The sequence below is a fragment of the Bicyclus anynana genome, chromosome 4 (genome assembly GCF_947172395.1).
Source record: "Bicyclus anynana chromosome 4, ilBicAnyn1.1, whole genome shotgun sequence".
In the NCBI taxonomy this organism is placed as follows: Eukaryota; Metazoa; Arthropoda; class Insecta; order Lepidoptera; family Nymphalidae; genus Bicyclus; species Bicyclus anynana.
Genome location: NC_069086.1, coordinates 14,652,466 through 14,672,069, shown reverse-complemented (window position 1 = coordinate 14,672,069; position 19,604 = coordinate 14,652,466). Strand labels below are relative to the sequence as shown.

The window sequence follows — 19,604 nt, the reverse complement described above, 5'->3', positions numbered from 1 at the left end:
CGGTTTCAACTTTTTCTGCTGCAATATAACATATTGTTTAGAACGACAAAAGAAACAGGGGTAGACCGACTTAAAGATGGGAGGACGACATCAGGAATCTAGAAAAATAGCCGGCCTAACATGGAGTCGCTGCGAAACTGCAAGAGACAGACAATTTGTACCAGAATAACAACCGTTTGAAAATATTTAACATTAATACAATTCAAATTTAATCTATGTAAAAAAAGAACCACAACAGCGTTAAGTTTCTTTTATTTTCAGAATGACTGATGATTCACTCATATTTAAGAATGACACAACAAAATTAAAAGATGTTAAAGTTTATTTCAAGTAGCTAGGCTTAATTCACAAGCACTTTATAAACTTTGACTATTTGTAGAGACTACCACAGGTTCGAAAGGGCAAATCAATAAAAAAATCCCGTAAAATTGGTTGCGTTTTGCAGAAAGTGGACCGAATTGTTCGACATACTAAAACTGTCTTCGCCAAATTGTTCTTAGAAACTACCCCTAGCCTGGGAACTTATTAATTTTTATTTCTATTAAATTATTTATATTAACACGACAGCATACCTTGAAGAGCTTCAATTAATTTTGGTATTTTAATAGATTCTAGATTTCCATGACCCAACCGATATCCATCTCCTTTACCCCATGTGTAGACTTGCCCCCTGTAAAAGAAGACAGTCAATCAAATGCAAAATTAAAGTCTACAATTTGAAATTGATTTTCATTTCAATAACATTCTACAACAAAATCAAACTCAGAACATATGAAAACATATTTTAATTCCAAACCCTTATTAAGAGAGTATAGGAGTTTATCTCTAGTTTTTAAAATCGAATTTGTAATCCTTTGTCAAATTTTTTTCAGTTCAATATTTTATGATGAAGACAAAAGCTTTATACTATCATATTTTTAAAGTTCCTAAATACACAACTCGACATTGTTTAGGTATTAGTATTTGTTTAAATAACTTTCGTTGTTTACTATGCGATTCAATAAAATGCGGTCAATTAGCCGCTTTTGTTCTCCTCAGTTTTGAAAAATCTTTGCATCATAGGTACATTATGCGTCTAAGGAAAACAATCTTTGCATCAGTATACTTATTACTTTACCCGTCAGTGAGAGCAGCATGCCAATGCTCCCCGGTATAGACGCGAGTGACTCGCAGAGTGGACAACGCGGTCAGAGTCCTGGGCGTGCCCGCTTCGCTATCGCCGAATACTTGCACTGCGCCTTCCCAAGTGCAACACAGAGTTTGACCTTCACCCCAACCTATAAGTAGCAAAATGGAGATTGGGATATTTTTTGGACCTTTCACACGCAAAATAAGTTGTTATAACTGAAAATATTTTGGAAGAGAAGACTAGTTTGTTTGAATACATGTCTCTAGACTTATCAGTCGGGTAAAACTGAATCTTATTGCATTTGCCTTGTCTAATATTTGTATGCATATTTCACTTTTTTGTATTGATTTCTTCATATCAATCTCCGAAACTACTAAATAGTTCATGAAGTTGTTACTGATAGATTATGTTTAGCTCGGTTCAACGTTCAGGTTAACGTATTATGATCAGATGTGAATACAAACAATTCTAAAAAAAACTAAAACACATTCAAACGCCATTACGGCCACCTGGAAAAGCTGGAAAATATTAATTATAATAATAGAGCAACTCTGGAAGAAATTGTCTACTTCATTTTGAAATATTTTCCTTAAAAAATATTGTAAAATTTTATGTTCTTACCAAGGGCGACATCAATGATCCTTTCTATGTTGTGTGCGTTAAAGGACACAGGCTGCGGGGTCAGACAGTTCTCTATGGTGCCGTGACCGAGCCTGCCTTGAGCGCCGCGACCCCACGTGTACAGGGCCCCGCGAGATGTTATCACCGCACTATAATGATAAATACAGCTTGGCAAGTTCGTTGATGACACTCCCATGATATGCGGGCGACGGGAGGAACGGACTGCACGGGTGTGAAGTCGAGCGCGTGGGGGGCAGAGGGTCGGAATTCGCGTTTATAAAGTCGTGCGAGCGGGGCATCGCTACCCGCGCGGACCATCGGGAGTGGTACGAACGAATTAGCCAAGCTATAGTATACAATGTCTATTACACAAGTTCTATATTGTGAATCAAGCTTGCTGGATGGAATTGCCGCAATTTTGTAGTCTACTCTAGGAACAAACACTTGTTTAGATGTCTGCTCAATCTTGCTATTTGATGCTCGTTTCTACTACAAGCAACAGACCAATGATTAGATTGCCCAACTACAGATCATAATAATTACCCAGAGTTCAATACTCAGATAAGGCTTCTATAAAAAATCATGGTGTTTTTCTGCAACGAAATTCCCAGTAGTAAATTTGATGGTGTATTTATTACAACATGTGAAAGGGATGTCATATTCCGTTAAGAACATAACTCCCTCTGAGAAGATCTCCCTCTTCTTATAAACATTTTTCTTACGTTTTCCACAATTTATGCACAGAAGAAATTATAATGTATTCTCATTAGCTCCATTTAAAAGATCTATAATACCCAATCTACAGTCTTTACAACTGAACCCAGAAGAATGGGAATATTATTCATATAAGGCCGCCATATTGGATTTGTAATGACGTGTCATAACTAGTCATATATTGTCATCAGAACTCGACGTGTCATAACTAGTCATATATTGTCAAAGAACAAAGAAGAGAAGGTCACCTGCAAGCGATCCCGGCGGCTACTCTAACGACTTCATGATGTGCTAGATGGTGCAAAGGCTGAGGAGCGTCTCTGGCAGCGGTATCTCCATGACCCAGTCTCCCGTCCTCGCCCGCGCCCCACGACCACGCGCCGCCACACGACGACTGGCAGAGGTAGTGCCGCCCGTTGGGATGGCATGCCAATTGGGTTATTGTTTTACTTTCGAGGCCTAAAATTAACAATATACCGTATTATTTTTTATTGGCATTGTACATTTAAAATACTATAAAAGTTAGTACAATTAAATAAATTGAATAATGTGTTCTGGCTAATCTTTGAAATCCGATTTTGATTGATGCACTTTTTGATGAATTTTTTTTTGTATAAGTAAGCGCTTAGCTGCTAACACGCCTGATAGTAAGCGATGATGCAGTCTATGGTGGAATGCGCTTGCCTACATGATGCCTATCCACTCTTGACTTGACTGTATTTTCATTAACAGATAGCTGTTGTTATAAGAAGTATCATAGGCTATATTTAATCCCCATATTCCAGTGGGACGGGGAATACAATATAAAAATTCCATTTTGAAAGTTTAGGTAACTTTTTTAAATTAATTTCACACTGGGCTGGTTAAAAATGATAAGTTTTAAATTACAGAACAAGTAGAAATTAATAAATAGAGATATCACTTCGACTGCCGCCATGCATTTTAGTATTGTCGCAGCTTCGGGTCCTTTTTTTTAATTTTTTTATTTAAAGTTACAACAATTTGTTATAACAATTTGTTGAAAATTTTGAAACTTACCGGGTACAAGATGCGGGGTCATGGTATCGTAAGGCAGAGTGTACACCGCACCGTCATGAGTCAATAGTAACGCCAATTTTTCAGCGCACGCTATCTGTTGTAATCTCAAACTTCCTAATTGTAATAATCCAGAACCTATAGACACGACTTCCTGGGCAGACTCTGTGCACTGTGAAAATGAAAATAATACACATACAACATTGGGAGCTAAGTTACACCAGTAGACCTAGCATGTATCAACGACTAATCTCGTAATGGCAGAAAGGCATATTGTCTTTTAGGATTTGATTCATTAACGAAAAAGAGAGCATTCGTTTCGAATTCGCCGCCATTAGTCGACCATTATGTGTCTTATCACAAAATTTTACGTAGCGCACTACCTAAACCTACTGGAAAGTTTCTCAAACGCAAAAGTTATTCTGTGACAACTCTCCATACAATATTGGTGTGACGTGTTATGACAAAAGTTAGTTTTAGTTAAGCGATGTTGACTCATGTCTCCTAAAATATTTACACTCATAAACAGTACATTAGTGTCTAAACTGGTATAAAATGGCGTTAACGCAAACATCGCAAGCGATTAACATATACGGTGAACAAGAAGAGTTGAGGAGTTCGAATAATTATATATCGCTTGCATTTTTAGCACTGTACGCTCTCGTTGTATTTGTCTTAGCCTTATCCACACAATTGCTGCTATATACAGTAGAATAATGAGCTCTCATAAGCAATGAACTCGCTCTATTAACGCCAACTTAAATTGCCAGTAATGTCAATATAAAAAGGGGAATACAAAAGTAACAATTTCTGGCAACAAAAGACAAGAATACATTCATATATACCAATACAATTACTTATCTTGATACAAAAAAAGCCATTGGATACTTACAGTGACAAACCCTTTTAATGGTGGTAATAAAGGGGCGCCCAATCGATCCAAATGACAGAGCAATGCGATGCCAGCTTTCCTCACACTCATCAGATCATCGCCACTCGGTATGACTAGATCCCTGAAAAAGACAAAATACAAAATTCACAACATTTTCCTCTACAATTTGGACTATACATAAAGGAAATACCCCTTGTTTTCAAAATTGGAAAATCATCGCCTACAATAACAATAATCCTTATGAAACATTGGTTGCGTTGTTGAGACGAAAGAAAGCAATATTTTCGACTATGCATGACTATTGGTTGACAATATCCCTTTTTCTCTACACGAAATATGTCGTTGATGCATGCTAGACACACATGTCTCACTCCCCTCGGTTGTACTAAGTGGGCGAGAAGTCAGTTATGTCAATACACCAAAATTTATTTAGATGTCTATGGAAAAGAAGAGTATTAAATTTTAGTACAATTGTACAAACAATAGTACAATTGTAATTTTATAAATTAGGATTTTTACTTACTTCAAATATGCCTCGGTAGAATTACATTCAGTGTTTGGTTCAGAGCTGACAATTGGATTTGGAGCTGCAACTTTAGCCATGCGTCGTAGAAACGGGCCCAATGGTGCTGTGCATTCTTCTAACACTATCCTGTAAATAAATGTTTACTTGTGATATTTTTACAGAGACCATAAAAATACTTACTAGTGACATGGTATTATAAGGCAGAATGTATACTGTGCCATCATGTGTCAACAATAACGCCAATTTGTTGTATTCTCATGAGTTGTATACTCATAAGACACCTAAAGATATTTTTAATTTGCCTTCTTTTCTTAGTTCATTTAGGAGATTCTTTACCTGTTATCCGGCTGCCGTTTCTGCTTGGGCGGTAATGTGACTAGTACATCTGCAGCCTTTAAAAGTGCGGGTAGTTCAGCGCGACGTGCACACAGCTCGACCCAAACGCAAAGCGATGTCCGCCAATCACCCTGGGGAACGTTGCATCCTACTTCTCTGTAAAGTGAGGACCTTTTATGACACCAGTTCTGGTTACCAGGAAAAACGACTGTTCTGATAATAACAATAAAAAAGAAAAATTATGCTATTTTAGATATGCGGCGTAATTCTCTTCTCTGTTTTTTTTTCGTGTTTCTATGGCGAAATAAACGTTGCAAAACTCTGGTTTTGCAACGTTGCATCAGCATGTTGTCTTTCATATTTAACATTGATGAATTGAATTAGTCACCAGCATATAACAGGATATTTTTTATATTTAATTTTATCTATTATTTTTAATTTAAACAATAACCCTATTCTCTCTCCAACTAAGCAATAAGCTTGAGCTAGGAATAAGTGAAACAGCTGTGTGGGAAACAAACAAACAAAATTCCAGTTCAACCACTAAACCATAGAGCCTTTGAAGCTCATACAAAGAAGCTACACCATGTGAAACTTTACAAGTGATATATTTACCCAGCAACAACTTGATGCAAAAATTTCGCAGCACTATCAACAACTTCCGCCCAGATCTTCTGCGACCGCGGCGCCTGTTGTGCGATGGAATTCATTTGGCCGCTGCCTGCGTACAATGCAGCTTCGGGCAGGCCTCTGACAGCGTCTAAGGCATCACGCAGTAATGCAGAGCAAACGTCTGCTTCTTCTCCACAACGCCACGCGCGGCGTACTAGTGATAATGCGAGGCGTAATGCTGCTCTGGCGCCTACACGGGCTAGAGCAAAGGCACTGAAAATGTACAAAAAGTAAATTACATGTTCCATTTAATAAATTCTCATATTTGTATGCAATCAGATCCATGGACATATATATCATAAATTTCTCTATTTCATCCTGCAAATAAAAACAAAGATTGACTGGATGTTTGCAAAATAAATAAGGTTATAAAATTTCGTAATCTACTAAAATCCTTTTATCGTGATTCGACGAAAATTCATAGATTTTGAGCTTCCTTACATTAAACGTGTCATTTTTCAATAAAGCGCTCAAATGTTTGAACGCCTGTACAAATCTAACGATCAGCAAATCAATGACGTCATTAATTCATGCCATTTTGTATAGGGCGTTTTCAGGGATCTGTGGCAGTGCCGCAAATCTGACCCTTTTAATCCGAAGCTCCAAAAGTCATGATCGTAGATATCCTGTTACTTTTAGAAAATTGCTTTAATAGTCCTAATATTTATATACAATTTTAAAAACTGTCATCATCTCTATTTATGATACTCTTGTAACTAAAATTTTATGACACATGATGTGGACACATAATATAAAATTCTTTGGATACTTTGGCAATACTGTTGAAATGAAAAACAATGCAACATCAAGTATTAGGTAAGGTGTTTGAAAAAGAAACACAAGAATGAAACTCCCACATTTAAGGCATATTGCAACTTCAGAAGAGAAAGAGCCAATCTGTCATTACAAATAAGACATTATGGTAAATGATGATTAATATTACCTTTCAGATTCATCAGTTGATTCTTCACCATCCTCTTGTGTATCTGCTCCTAACTCCATAGGTTTGTTCAGAGTGGTGACTACATTGCTTAAATTCCTATTACTAACACCATGGACTGGTTTCTTTTCAACTTTGGTCTTTTTAGCCTCTTTATGGTTGCTTTGTTCCCTTGAAAAAATGTACAACAACAGTGTCAACTTTACAATGGCAATCCTTAGTAAATTGTGCATTATCAACCAACAAAAATCTCAATCCTCATCAAAAAACAAAAATCCAATTCTATGATTGCTTGTATATACATTATTTGTAAAGTAAAACCACACAACTTTTTATAGAGTAGTCTGATTTTTAAAGGTTCTTTTTATAGATCCTATCTATTTAAAATGAAAAAGCGAAATCTACCTACTGATCACTTAAAGTAAGTGACAGACTTATGTGGTGTTGATAAATATTCCTTGAAGAAACAGATTACTGGCCTTTAAAGTGATCAGTTGGTAGAAAATATTGTAATGTTATTTTTCGCTTTTTAGTTTCTTGGGTATGTTTGTCTTGAAGTTAGTTGTAGTATATTTTTTTTAATTTATAGATATTATTTACCTTATTACTGCTACAAGGTGTCTATGACACAGCACCATCAACCTACGTATTTGTGATACAAATGGACAGCTGGCAGCTGTGTTTATTGCCCTCACTCTCTGCTCCCACACAAGAGCTTCCATTAGATTTCTTAGACATTCTGGACCTACATAGCACATACAAAATATTCAAATTACATTAAATTTTTCAATATAAATTGGTAAATTCAGCAGGGTAATAATCTTATACACTTAATTACATTAAATTGCAATATAATTTTTACTAATTTATGTGTATTTAATTATCTTGTTGGTTTAGTAGATAGCTTTTAGTACATGAGCATGAGCATAGATATCATGAGTTTCTGGATTCAATTCTTAGATTGATTAGATTGGGATTAGGTATGCCTATGGGATTACTTTTCCTTAAAGAAATTCTCTGAGCTGTCTCAGGCCAAAATTATGATGTATTAGGAGTGCTTATAAGTCATTTAGAAAAAGATGGAATAAATGTATTAAACCACACAAAATATTTATCAAACTGGACTCTTTCCATAACTGTTTTTACATGAATAATTATATATATTTTTTTAAATAATTTGGTTTATATTAACCAATCCGTATAAAAAATAAAATAGAGTTGGACCATTGTGTTTGTTGTTATTTAGCAATACTTTACAATATTTATAAATATCAGTCAATTTATATATTATACATATAAATTTAAATTTAATATACTGTGTAATTCTTAGTTTTAATTTATATATTTTATTTGTCATTCTATTGTATGGAATATAATATAATCTCTTAAATGTCAATAACATCTAAATATCAGTCAGTGAATAAAGACTAGTTTTATTTATTTTGAATTTATTTTATGCAATATTTATAAAAGTAGTACTTTCAGGTTAAGTTTATATTTTAAGAGTAGGTACTATGAAGATGTAAACCCCAGTCCACAAGAACAGTAATAATATTTACAACATGTACTATTATTTAAATCACCTGGATCTAGCTTCCACTTGATATCATCTATGACTTGTACAGAGGGTGGTGGTGCAACAATTTTAGACTGAATTGAGGTACGGAGCTCCTCTTCAGCTGAAAGTGCAGTGCAGGGTGGGCATGCACACCCCGAATGAGGACCGCAAAGACCATCACAACAAGTACAGTTTAAAATCTAAAAAGATTAAAGAAGTGCAGTTTTTATAACGGAAAAAATGAAAATATGATATAAGAGATAAACTTTTAAAGATAAAATTATCCCATTTAAGGAATACATACCCGTAGACCGCAATAATATTTCCCGCTGTCACCAAGTTTAGCAGTAATTCCAGCACCATTTACCAACCCGTTTCCGGCGTCGAAATATATTTCTCGATCCTGCAGTAAACTATTAAATAAAGAACAAACAGCTTCCGGGTCGTGAAGGGCTTCTTGTAAGTCAGGATTTAACCATTTAGGGTCTAAATGTTGCTGGGGACGAAATATGAATTCGTCTTGTTCGTCGGGGACAGACATATTCACAATAATTGGTTCGCCACGCGAACTTATTTTAACGTATCCATATTTAAATTATTAAAATAGCACAGTGCATATTATTTTACAGATAAATCACATTATTTCAGTTGAATTAGGAAATATTTTTAAGAAAATTAAATTTCATCCAACTAAAGAATCAAATCAATCGAACTCCGTCCAATCCAAATCTGTCAACTGTCACCATTGCATTTGTCAAATGTCAAAAAAACATCAACGTTTCTTTAAACGCAACAAGAATATTCCCTTAACTAATTATCAAAGTCACAAAATCTTATTAACTCACAACATCACTATTTTAATTTAAGATTTTGAAAAAATAAAGTATATTTTTAAGTATATATTGCTATGTAAGTAATAGTCAAGTGTTGGGGAAGTACAATTTTTGAACGTTTTACACCATTAATAATTCACTCTCACTGACAGAAGGCTATTACACCACAGATAACAGAAACAGAATAAAAAAAATTAAATTGTAAATAAAAAATAAACTTGCATGTTGTTGTGCGTAATGTGTTGTGTTAAAAATTAACTATTTTACTTGAAATTTTCCTCGAAAGTATCTGCTTCGATGGATACAGATATCCTACTCGAAAATAAACACTGCTTGTACGGTAAGCACAATATTTCTTTCGCGTATTAGGTACCAATATCATCCGGCGTATTACGAAAACAAAATGCAATGTGCGTGCAACTTGGCTTGAAACAATAATTAAATGGAATGACCTTCCGCTTGACTAATTTTTGCAGCAAGACTGCAGCTGTAGTCCTTGAATTTACTTTCGGTTGTAAATTGTAAACATTTTTTTTTTATTGCTACATTTTTACAAGGTTATAATTTATCATTATCAAGATGCACTTTTGTTAATCTCGTCTTCTACGTAGAAGTTATTTTTATAAACTACGACTTACGTGTGCTTTCTTTCTTGGAACTTTCATTCCCGTTGCACACAATGTTAGTAAAAGCAAATTAGCTGGTTTTTTGTCACCATCTTATTTCATAATTATCAGCTGATAGTTGTCCACTGCTGTCCAACCAAAAACCACCGTCCTGTGCTGTATACTACCTAAATTAAGCTACTTAAAATAAAAACGAAATTTTTGATTTAGATTAATATAAAGGAATTCTTATTAGCATTTTATCAAAGATTATGCTAAAAAAATTAAATTACTCAATACAGTAACAGGATATTTTTAACATGAAATTTCTTCTAGATGAGGACTTCCTGGAACAACTGTCTCTACCATCATTGTTGGATGCAGCAGATGCATCTCCAAGTGAGATATTGGCTGACGCAGCTCCAATATTAGTGCCAGCTATATCACCAGTCTTAACATTTAAGTCTTCTCCAAATGAAAGCAGCAGCTCTGATTCAGGCAGTGAGGATGATTCCAAAAAGTATGAAAATCAAAATTCAAAAATTAATATTTAAATAAATTATCAAAATTGATTCTATTATCTACACTAACAACACAAATAAAAGTTATAGTTTGCAATATATTTTAACAAAATTTTTTAACATTTTTTAACAAAAGATTTTTTTATTTTGTTTTATTTTGATTAATATTAATTACTATCAAGTTAATTTTTCATGAGTAGCTTCATCTTGATGAGTCAATCAACTTTTTTATTTACAAAAATTCTTGATTCTAGTAGCTAACTGAGTAACCAGGAAATGAAAATTTCTGAGCGTCAGAACAAAATAATGTACCATGCAATTTGGGGGACGTTGTGGCTGTTAAGTTGTATAACTATTAATTAAGCAACAGTATGACAGTTTTATAAAACAATGGTTTTATAAAAAAATGGGTTTTTAATAATAATTATATTTTTTATTATTAAATTTAAATTGAAAGTTTTTATTCTATTCAATTTATCTAATTCTTTTATAATCTGTATATTAGATCTGTTTTAATTTTAATTAATTAATTTATTATTATTTTAAAAGTAGAGTGCTTGAGTTACAATGTTTATAAAGCACAAGACTTAGTTGTTAAGTTAATAAGATTAGTATATTAACTTCAAGTTGGCCATAATTTAAGATTAAAAATGACAGATCCTACTATTTATTAACTTTGTTAAACAATCATTATTATTTTTTCTAATAAAACTAATTTAACTTGGTTTGTTTTGTGAGTATGTAAGTAGTATTAGTAAGTCTAAAGCAAGGGTAGTATTTACTAATTACTTAAATTATTTATTTCATAGTGGTTCCTGCACATCTTCAAATAGACAATCATCTCTATCACCATTTGAATGGTTGAATTTCAAAGATGAACCTGCACATCCGTTGAGTCCTGAGGATGTAGAATTATTTCTGCAAAAAACAGGTACATGGAAAATTTACTTACTATAACATATATATTATGATCACCATTTTATTAGTGTGACTAAGATGACGCTAAACATTGGAAACAAAATAATAAAAATAATAAATAAATATACTTAAACAATACACATCACTATCTAGAAAAATTAATGCTTTCTAAAGATTTTATAAATCTTTTATGTTGTCTACTATATCTAATTCTGTATTTGTTTACTATATAATCTAATACGATTATATAAAATTCTCATGTCGCTGTGTTTGTTACCAAACTTCTCCAAAATGGCTGGACCAGTTTTTGTGTTAAAAGGAAAATACCGAAATTGCCTGTACTGTGGTGCTTTCATTCACTAAGAAACGGAAACATAAAATCTTTAAAAAAATCAAAGTTACCGCCTTCAAAGTTGTCAGAAGGTAGCACTTTTGATGTTGTTTTTCGCTTTTTAGTTTATTTTTATGATTTTGAAGTCGGTTTAATTTTTTTTTAAATATTTTCCTACAATTAAGCATTGAAAAATTCATATTCATACATGTAGTTTTCACCATTCTACAATCAACCCCTATTTTTTAATAGTGATATAGCAAAACAACATTTGCTTGGTTTAGTATATTATAAAGTTGCTTATGTACTGCTAAAATTAATATTTTTCCTTGTAGATCCAATATCATCAGAAAGTACAAAAGTGGCAGCTCCTGATAGTGTACCAACAAAATTAAGAGTTTTAGGTAAAACTAGTCCAGTGATGGCTATTGAGAATGGCATCATAAAGGTATGTTTGAGAAGTTAAGTGAATAAAAATTTACATTGAAAAATTTCCAAGTAAACCATATGTATGTTATTTTCAGTGTTGTAAAATTATACTGATAAGAACACTCATTAATTTAAAAGCTATTTGTGTATTAATGTATAACTTCAAACAGGTATTCAAATACCTTATTGAATACCTGTTTGAAGTAATGTTAACATATTTGTAGAATAACAAGAGTATCCAGACAATGAATAATATGTTTTAACTATCTAACTTTAATTAGGTTTGTTAGGTTTATTCTACCCACCTTCATGACTGTATACTACATTTTTTTTAATATCTATTAACTTACGCTCTATCTAATATAATATCTAATATCTATTAATTTACGCTCTACGCCACTCGCAACATATTTGTTTACAGTAGGACTGATCGCAGATTGGCCATACAAGAAAAAAAAAAATAACTTACGCATTTATAATATATGTATATTATAAATGCGTAAGTAAGTCTGTCTGTCTGTCACCTTTACACGGCTAAACGGCTGAACTGATCAAGACGAATTTTGGTATAAAAATAAGTGGGTATTTTGGGTAAATGGGTCCAAAGTCCTATTTACCCAAAACATAGCGTACTTTTTGACCCTAAAATAAAAATAGAAGGGGGTGAAAGTTGATATGGAAAGTTCTTAATTTATACAGTTGGTTAAAAAAAAATTTAAAAAAAAAATACAAAATATTAAAATTTAACCTTTGAAGTGGTGAACAAATTCCCTTTATTTTCATCTAGTTGATCTGACAATTGTTACATTTAATCATTAACTCACAACTTTTATATCTATAAATAAATAAAATATTTTTGATGCATTTATTTTCAGGTGGTTAAACAGGAGTATGAACAAAATATTGATACTAGCGAACTACCTCAACCTAAAGGTACAGTAATTATTGTTTACCAAAATAAAATAACTTTTAATTCAGCTATAATATAATTATATAAATGCAAAAGTGAAAAGCATCGACCTTTCGCTTAACTGCTGGGTCAAGGGATTCAAAAGGCGAATATTCTTTAGACTTTTGAATTTCTTTTAGTGAGGAGGTTTCTCAACCTTGAGCTCTGATCGCGCGCCGGTTGGTCAGGAACTCTAAATGTCACGCAGCAGAAAGTTTTTTTTTTAATTTTTAATAGTATTTTGTATTTTAATAACATTGTTAAAAGTTGGAATGGAACATACCCCATATTTAATCCCTGAAATTTCCCAGGGTTCGCGCGGGATTTGTAAAAAAACACAATTTCACGCAAACAGACTCTGAGTAGTAGCGCACGCCAGCATACTAAAATAAAACTTAACTAATTGTTTCTGTGTCTTAGGAGAATCTAAGTTATTTTAAGAATTTAAAATTGTATCTCTATTAAAATAGTAACGATGTCAATAAGTTTGTAGTTCTGATGTTAATTATAAAAAATCCAGGAAAAAGTGTGTACTAATTATTATATACTTTTCTTTTAGCAAATAATATTAACCACTGCAATTCACTATTTAAAGTGGTAAACGAACATTCCCAAAATTTCCATAAAACGGAAGACAGTAATATCCTGTATGTAACTCAACAGAACAGAGTTGCAAGGATATTGAGACCCACTGCCCCAGTGATTGCTAAACCTAACAGTGTCATAACTGCTGACAGTACAAATGATGGAAAGATTACTATATCTCAGCTGGCTCACACAAAACCTATACATGTTCAAAATATAAATAGTAATGGTTATCATGGTAAGGTAAGTAATTCTCATGTGATGTTTTATTATGAAACCAAACCAACCCATTACAAAACACTGTTGAATGATGTTAGTCATCATAATCTAGAGGTAAGATTTGATTGTTTGTTTGCATTGAATAGGCACAGAAACTACTAGAAAAATATTTCACTTTTGGGAAGCTATACCTGGGTATACTATCCCTGGATGCTATAAACTATATTTTATCCCCATATTCGTATTGGAACGGGAACTACGCGAGTGAAAACACGTGGCGTCTGTTAGTGCATTTTAAATGGAAACTCAAGGGTTCTATTTGTGACAATTGGTTCAATTGAACCCATTGTCTAGACTTTGACATTGGAAAGACACTTAGCATTCTGGAAAAAATACTATGTAAAAACAATTCAAGCTTAAGTTACCTTCTATAACAGGTGATATCACAGAAAAATACAACTATTATAGTTGTATTTTTATAATTTAAAAAAATGCATGCAGGGCAAAAAGGGCATGTAATAACTCTTTTTCTTTTGTATTATTTTAGTCGTCACCTCCAAGAAATACCATAGTAATCAAAACAGAACCTGAAGTCCATCATACTAGTAACATTCATCAAAGTATGACTTCTAACAATAGTGAACTGATACTTCCCGCTGGCATAGATTTGTCGAGGTTAACGGATACAGAAATAAAAGCTCTTAAAAAACAACAGAGGATGATAAAAAATCGGTAAGAAGCCTTGTTCTTTAAACTGAAAGTGAAATTTTACTCCTTTGCCCTTTATATATCTGTAATGCCCTATAAAATAAACTTTTAAATAGTGACTAATTGATTTATTTACTATTGTTATGGAGAACCCTATTATTACAGAAATAGGGTTCATAATCGCTGGCCCATTTCAGGTTGTTTACTATTTGAAATAAAAAGTTTTATTGCCTTGTTTACGTCGAATTTCTTGGAATCAACTACAAGTGTGTGGATGTTTTATACGCACATTCTGTCGGGTATAAATACGCGTCAGAATGTGTATTAGTGGAATAAAGTTTTATACGAGTCACCAGGTGTTTAATTCCAAATCCTCGAATCCTAGTTCGTTACACTATTTTAACTAAGACAATAAATATGCTAAGCAGTAATTTTAAAATACTTTTTGAATCAAAAATGATATATTTTCAGAGAGTCTGCCTGTCAATCGAGACAAAAGAAAAAGGAATATGTAACAACTTTAGAACAACAACTATTAGAAGCGCAACAGGAGATTGCGAAACTTCGTCTCGAAAATAAGCTTCTAAGGGACCAGTTACAATCAAACGGCAGGGCTAGAAAGGTTTGTACATTGTCTCCTTTTGTGCCGTAATGTAAACATGATTACTTACACAGTAGTAGATCACTTTTTCTTTTTCAGAGCTTTGCTTTGTCATTTTACAAACAAAATTTGTGACTATCTAGCTAAGACCTTTTATTTTCTCTATACTCAATTTTTTTTTCTTTATATCTGTGGCTAATAAATCCGAATTAACCTACAATACCTAGTTTTTAAATGTAGCTTCTAGCATGACTATTAACACATGTTACAGATTCCCCGGCTTGATACTTCGATCTTGATACCTAAGAAGAACATTGCGGTTCTTTTTGCGATGGTTTTTATGGTGTCACTGAATTGGAATGTCATAGGGTACGTAAAAGTTCAAGGTTATGTCAATCTCATGCTTACAGAATAATTTTATTACAATATGAATGAATAAACAATGACTTGGTAGTGAATGACTTACAGCAAATGACTGGTCGTTGTAGTTCCATATAGAAATACAGAGGTATGTGAATATGTGATCTATGGTACCCGTTGATAATGTAACTTTCCATTAGTGAAAGAATTTTAAAAATCCGTCTAGAATTTTCAGAGCCTATTCGTCACAAACAAGAAAATACGTGTGCTTTTCGAAAAAACCTGCTGCTGTATGCGTGAGAGAAAGGGAAGCCAGAGAGAGTGGCGCCGTAACGCGTTACGTTACGAAGCAGCTTAAACTCCCTTAAGATTGTCACTTCGAAAGTTATCACTTCAAAAAGTGTAGATTATATTTTCGTTTGCAGGTGGAATTCAAAGCCATTTACTGGACAAACCAACACTCATGTTGGATCTCGCCATCTTTTGTGGTCAGAAGACAGCAAAGATGTTATCTCAGGCATGTTCTCTATATACTAAAATATATAGCACAGTATTCAGTCTTTAAGAAGATTTTTATATTTTCTTGTTATTACCTACCCGCCGTAAACTCTCAACTTTCGTAAATGACACAAGATTACATGAAAATCTTTCTCAGAGTTCTTTGTTTGAAGAGGGGGCTATGTTTAGATTGGGTTCTTATTAGCATGGTGATGCTAGTTTCCTAGACTTGATTTTATTTTACAGATTACGATCAAATAGCTAATCGTAGTACCGAAGGAGTTGATTGCCGGAATGCTACAATAAACGATTTGAAAATCAACCAAACTGAAAGCATACGGATAGCTGGAGAGCTAAAGCGTTGGATTGGCGGCGGTAAGACTGTAAACTGGACAAACACGCCCAAGAAGAACAAAGTTTATTTGGATGAAGAACAAATAACAGGTAAAAAACTAAAATCAATACATAATAATAACATTGGCAGGGTCTAAGTTCAGGGTCAGACCAATAGAGATTTTTTTATGCAATTGAGTAGCCAGAAGTGTAAGTTAATTTCGGTTCCATACTTCAAAATGAAAATACCAGACCTCCATGAATAATGAGATCACTTTGTTGCCTGTCTGCGTGATTATTTCTCTATTCCTATAGTTACTACTGAACCCCCAATTATTGTTGAGTAAGATTAGAAAAAAATTAAAAATCCAAAAATTATATCTGAAACAATATTTTCGATTTAAACAATATTTTCGACTTAGTAAAATAAAACGAGTATCTTAGCCTACCATGGATTAACCGTGCGGGTCCTGGACTTGTGACCAATGGGCGTAGGAATATATTTTAAGGAATTCAAAAATCAAATTTTCATGTAGTAAAGTCTCATTTTTGCATAGTCCGCGACATCTTCCGCGTCCGAAATTGCTCAATGCCTACTGTTTCTGTTGTGTCAGTAATATAATTTCACTATCTTTTACAGGTGACTTATTAGCAACATATAGACTGTTTAACAAATTAAATCTAGACAATAATCTAATTGATCTCCCTACAAATAAAAACGGCAGGAACGTTCGAGAGAAAGCCCGTTTGAGAAGGTTAAGGCGGAACATACCAACAGATAAGGACATAGATTTCTCGGATGGTGCAATGTTTTACGAAGGGTTATACCATAAACCTATGAGGAAAACTGTAAATGATTTTAATGTTGATGACTTTGGTGAATGGCATGCACTGCTTCAAGCCCTACATAGAAGGGACGACACTTTCTATGTGGTGGGGGTTGGTAAAGGGGAACATTTATTGTTGCCTGCAGTGAGCCATAATGTAACACGTCCTCCTAAAATGGCGTTAATATTACCAGCATTAACAGGCAATGGTGAGTTTTAAAATACTAAAGTCTTTCAATGGAATTCAAGGGGCATTAACAAATTTCTACATTTCTTTGACATGTTTCTGGACATTTTCGTTTTTGAAGGTTATGAAACGTATAGGTCAGTCAAGCGGGAAAACTGTCTGGAAATCTCTATATTTGTTTTTATGATGTTGAACAAATCTTGATGCAATTTGCGAGTGATACATACAGATTGTATTCCAGCAAAAAAAAAAACGCGACGAATCAAAAATCTGATGAACCGATAAAGTAAGTTGTGTATGAGACAAGAGCGCTCTATGCTAGCAGGATGAAAATATAGTTTCTGGGATCTTTAGTTATGAATAAAAAATCTTGAACTTTTTTAATGTAGTAAATTTCTTTTGTCCACAGATTCTCTAAAAGCTGACCACGTGACACTTATGCAAATCGACTGCTCCGTCATCAACACAACCCTCGTTAAGTTAAAATCTGAAGCATTACCAGAAAATATCAGGAAAACCAATGTCGATAGTATGCCACTAAATCCCAGACCGGAAAATAAAAGACCAAATACATTTAAAGTAGATGCTAATACACCAGATATTATTCATAACAGAAGTGATAATCTGTCCAGTAGAATAATTAATAAAAATAATGATTACGATTTAGATGTACAAGTAAATAAGGATTTTCTACTCACTCATCACTTACTTACTAAATCAGGAGTTTTAAATAATAGCTTAGTAGGAGCAAGGGATCCTAGAACAAAATTAAGTAATAAAAATGAAACCAAGTCATCAAAGTGACTAGATAGACATAATAATGTATTTACAGTATTACATTTATAAAATTGCAATATGTAGATAAATAAATAAATGGTAACATATCTATTTAGCAATCTTGGTGCCAAATATAGAAATCAAAGCAATAAAAATATTTCTGCACAACCTTTTGGGTGCTATGACTAAATATTTAAGCCATAGCATTAATTAATATCCTTTTAATAGATTGTTATAATCTAAAATGAAATCCTTATACTATTGTTGAATTTACCAGACATCCAAATATTTATTCAGCACACACGAAACATTCATATTCTTTTTTTTCCGTGTTGAGTAAGTGCCGATGGCTCCATGTGGGTCCACTACGGCGTCACCGGGGGGTATGGGTGAGCGTAGAAGCATCGCCTGATGAGACCCGAAGGCTGAAATAAAGATAGAGGACGGAATGACTCTCTAAGGGCGTCTCCAATGAGACTCGGACCTCTGCTTAGAGGGCCATTTGGGAGGGTGTAAGCGTGATCTGAGTGAATCAGTCCGGACGCCCCCGAGATCGTGAGTTAGAAAACCCACGTCCGGATGACGTTAGATATCGGGGACCTCGTCTTCGCCGGCGAAGACGCTGTGTTGCTTGTGATTGTGTTGCCCGGGAAGCATTGTCGGTCGTCATGTCATCGTGTGTGTCGTAAAGGACGTTTTTTGCTCTATTCATCACTATCACTTACCTACCAGTACGACTATTCTCTAACGATGTTTTGTATAACTCGCAAGTGCGAGTTTCGAACCGTTATCTTTCTCATTCTATAGTTTCGTGTTAAACAGAGAGAGATATAGGTGAATTCAAAACTCGCTGTTGCAAGTTATAAAAATATCGTTACAAAATAGCCTATCTGTAATTAATTTATAATATTAAAACTAATATGTATTTTGAAATTCTTTAAATTTTTAAATGAATTGTAATTGCACCTACTATTGGTCTCTAAAAATATTATTATATTTTCGTTTTTTTTTTATTTTATGTAGTGTGTAGAGTTTTTATTTTTACAATATGTTGTTATTTATTCAGATTAATTATTATTTTAAATAAAAAGTTATCACAAATTCACAAAACCTAATATTCTATATAAAATTATGTATTTGTGTTGTTGATCAATTTGTTTTACTAGTTTCTAATATATTCCATAAGTAATACTATTTTATAAATACATTGGCTAAGTACCTATACTTGTGGAAACATTTCCACTAAGTAATAATATTTGTTTTATTGAAATCCTATACAAATCTTAGCATTATTTCGTTTTTTTCTGATAGTAGTGTAAGTGCCGTAGGCTCTTTAATGGTATCTCATGGGCGAGCGCAGAAGCATCGCCCGGATTGGAGCCCGAAGGCAGAGGCAGAGTAGATGGGCGGAACGATTCTGAGACTCGAACCTCTGCTTAGATGGCAGTAGGTTAAACTAGCGGACGCGGTCAAGCTTCGCTTTGACTCATTCGGTCATTC

The 19,604-nt window shown here is 33.6% G+C and overlaps 2 protein-coding genes across 7 annotated transcripts in view; one reads left to right on the top strand and one right to left on the bottom strand.

Annotated features, from left to right (window-relative positions):
- Nucleotides 1-9,169, bottom strand: part of LOC112050425 (probable E3 ubiquitin-protein ligase HERC2) — a 71,578-nt gene extending 62,409 nt beyond the window's left edge. For 5 of the 6 annotated variants that reach the window (XM_052881152.1, XM_052881155.1, XM_052881154.1 and 2 more), the window contains exons 1-13: nt 8,728-9,167; nt 8,449-8,623; nt 7,466-7,610; nt 6,869-7,036; nt 5,869-6,138; nt 5,254-5,409; nt 4,915-5,043; nt 4,392-4,512; nt 3,503-3,671; nt 2,713-2,923; nt 1,751-1,899; nt 1,118-1,277; nt 573-670 (exon numbers count right to left, since the gene is read on the bottom strand). In XM_052881152.1, coding sequence (XP_052737112.1) covers nt 573-670; nt 1,118-1,277; nt 1,751-1,899; nt 2,713-2,923; nt 3,503-3,671; nt 4,392-4,512; nt 4,915-5,043; nt 5,254-5,409; nt 5,869-6,138; nt 6,869-7,036; nt 7,466-7,610; nt 8,449-8,623; nt 8,728-8,964 — 2,188 coding nt within the window. In that variant the 5' untranslated portion in view covers nt 8,965-9,167. Of the gene's footprint in view, nt 1-572; nt 671-1,117; nt 1,278-1,750; nt 1,900-2,712; nt 2,924-3,502; nt 3,672-4,391; nt 4,513-4,914; nt 5,044-5,253; nt 5,410-5,868; nt 6,139-6,868; nt 7,037-7,465; nt 7,611-8,448; nt 8,624-8,727 lie in introns of all 6 variants that reach the window. The other variant, XM_052881157.1, reaches the window with a different exon arrangement.
- Nucleotides 9,170-9,409: 240 nt separating this feature from the next.
- LOC112050426 (uncharacterized) lies at nt 9,410-19,200 on the top strand. The gene is made up of 13 exons (XM_052881158.1): nt 9,410-9,596; nt 10,198-10,381; nt 11,192-11,313; nt 11,967-12,079; nt 12,936-12,993; nt 13,569-13,837; nt 14,361-14,545; nt 14,993-15,143; nt 15,394-15,491; nt 15,908-15,999; nt 16,227-16,424; nt 16,954-17,349; nt 17,737-19,200. The coding sequence occupies exons 1-13, from the start codon at nt 9,554-9,556 to the stop codon at nt 18,129-18,131; spliced, it is 2,304 nt and encodes a 767-aa protein (XP_052737118.1). The 5' UTR covers nt 9,410-9,553; the 3' UTR covers nt 18,132-19,200.
- The last annotated feature ends 404 nt before the right edge of the window (nt 19,201-19,604 follow it).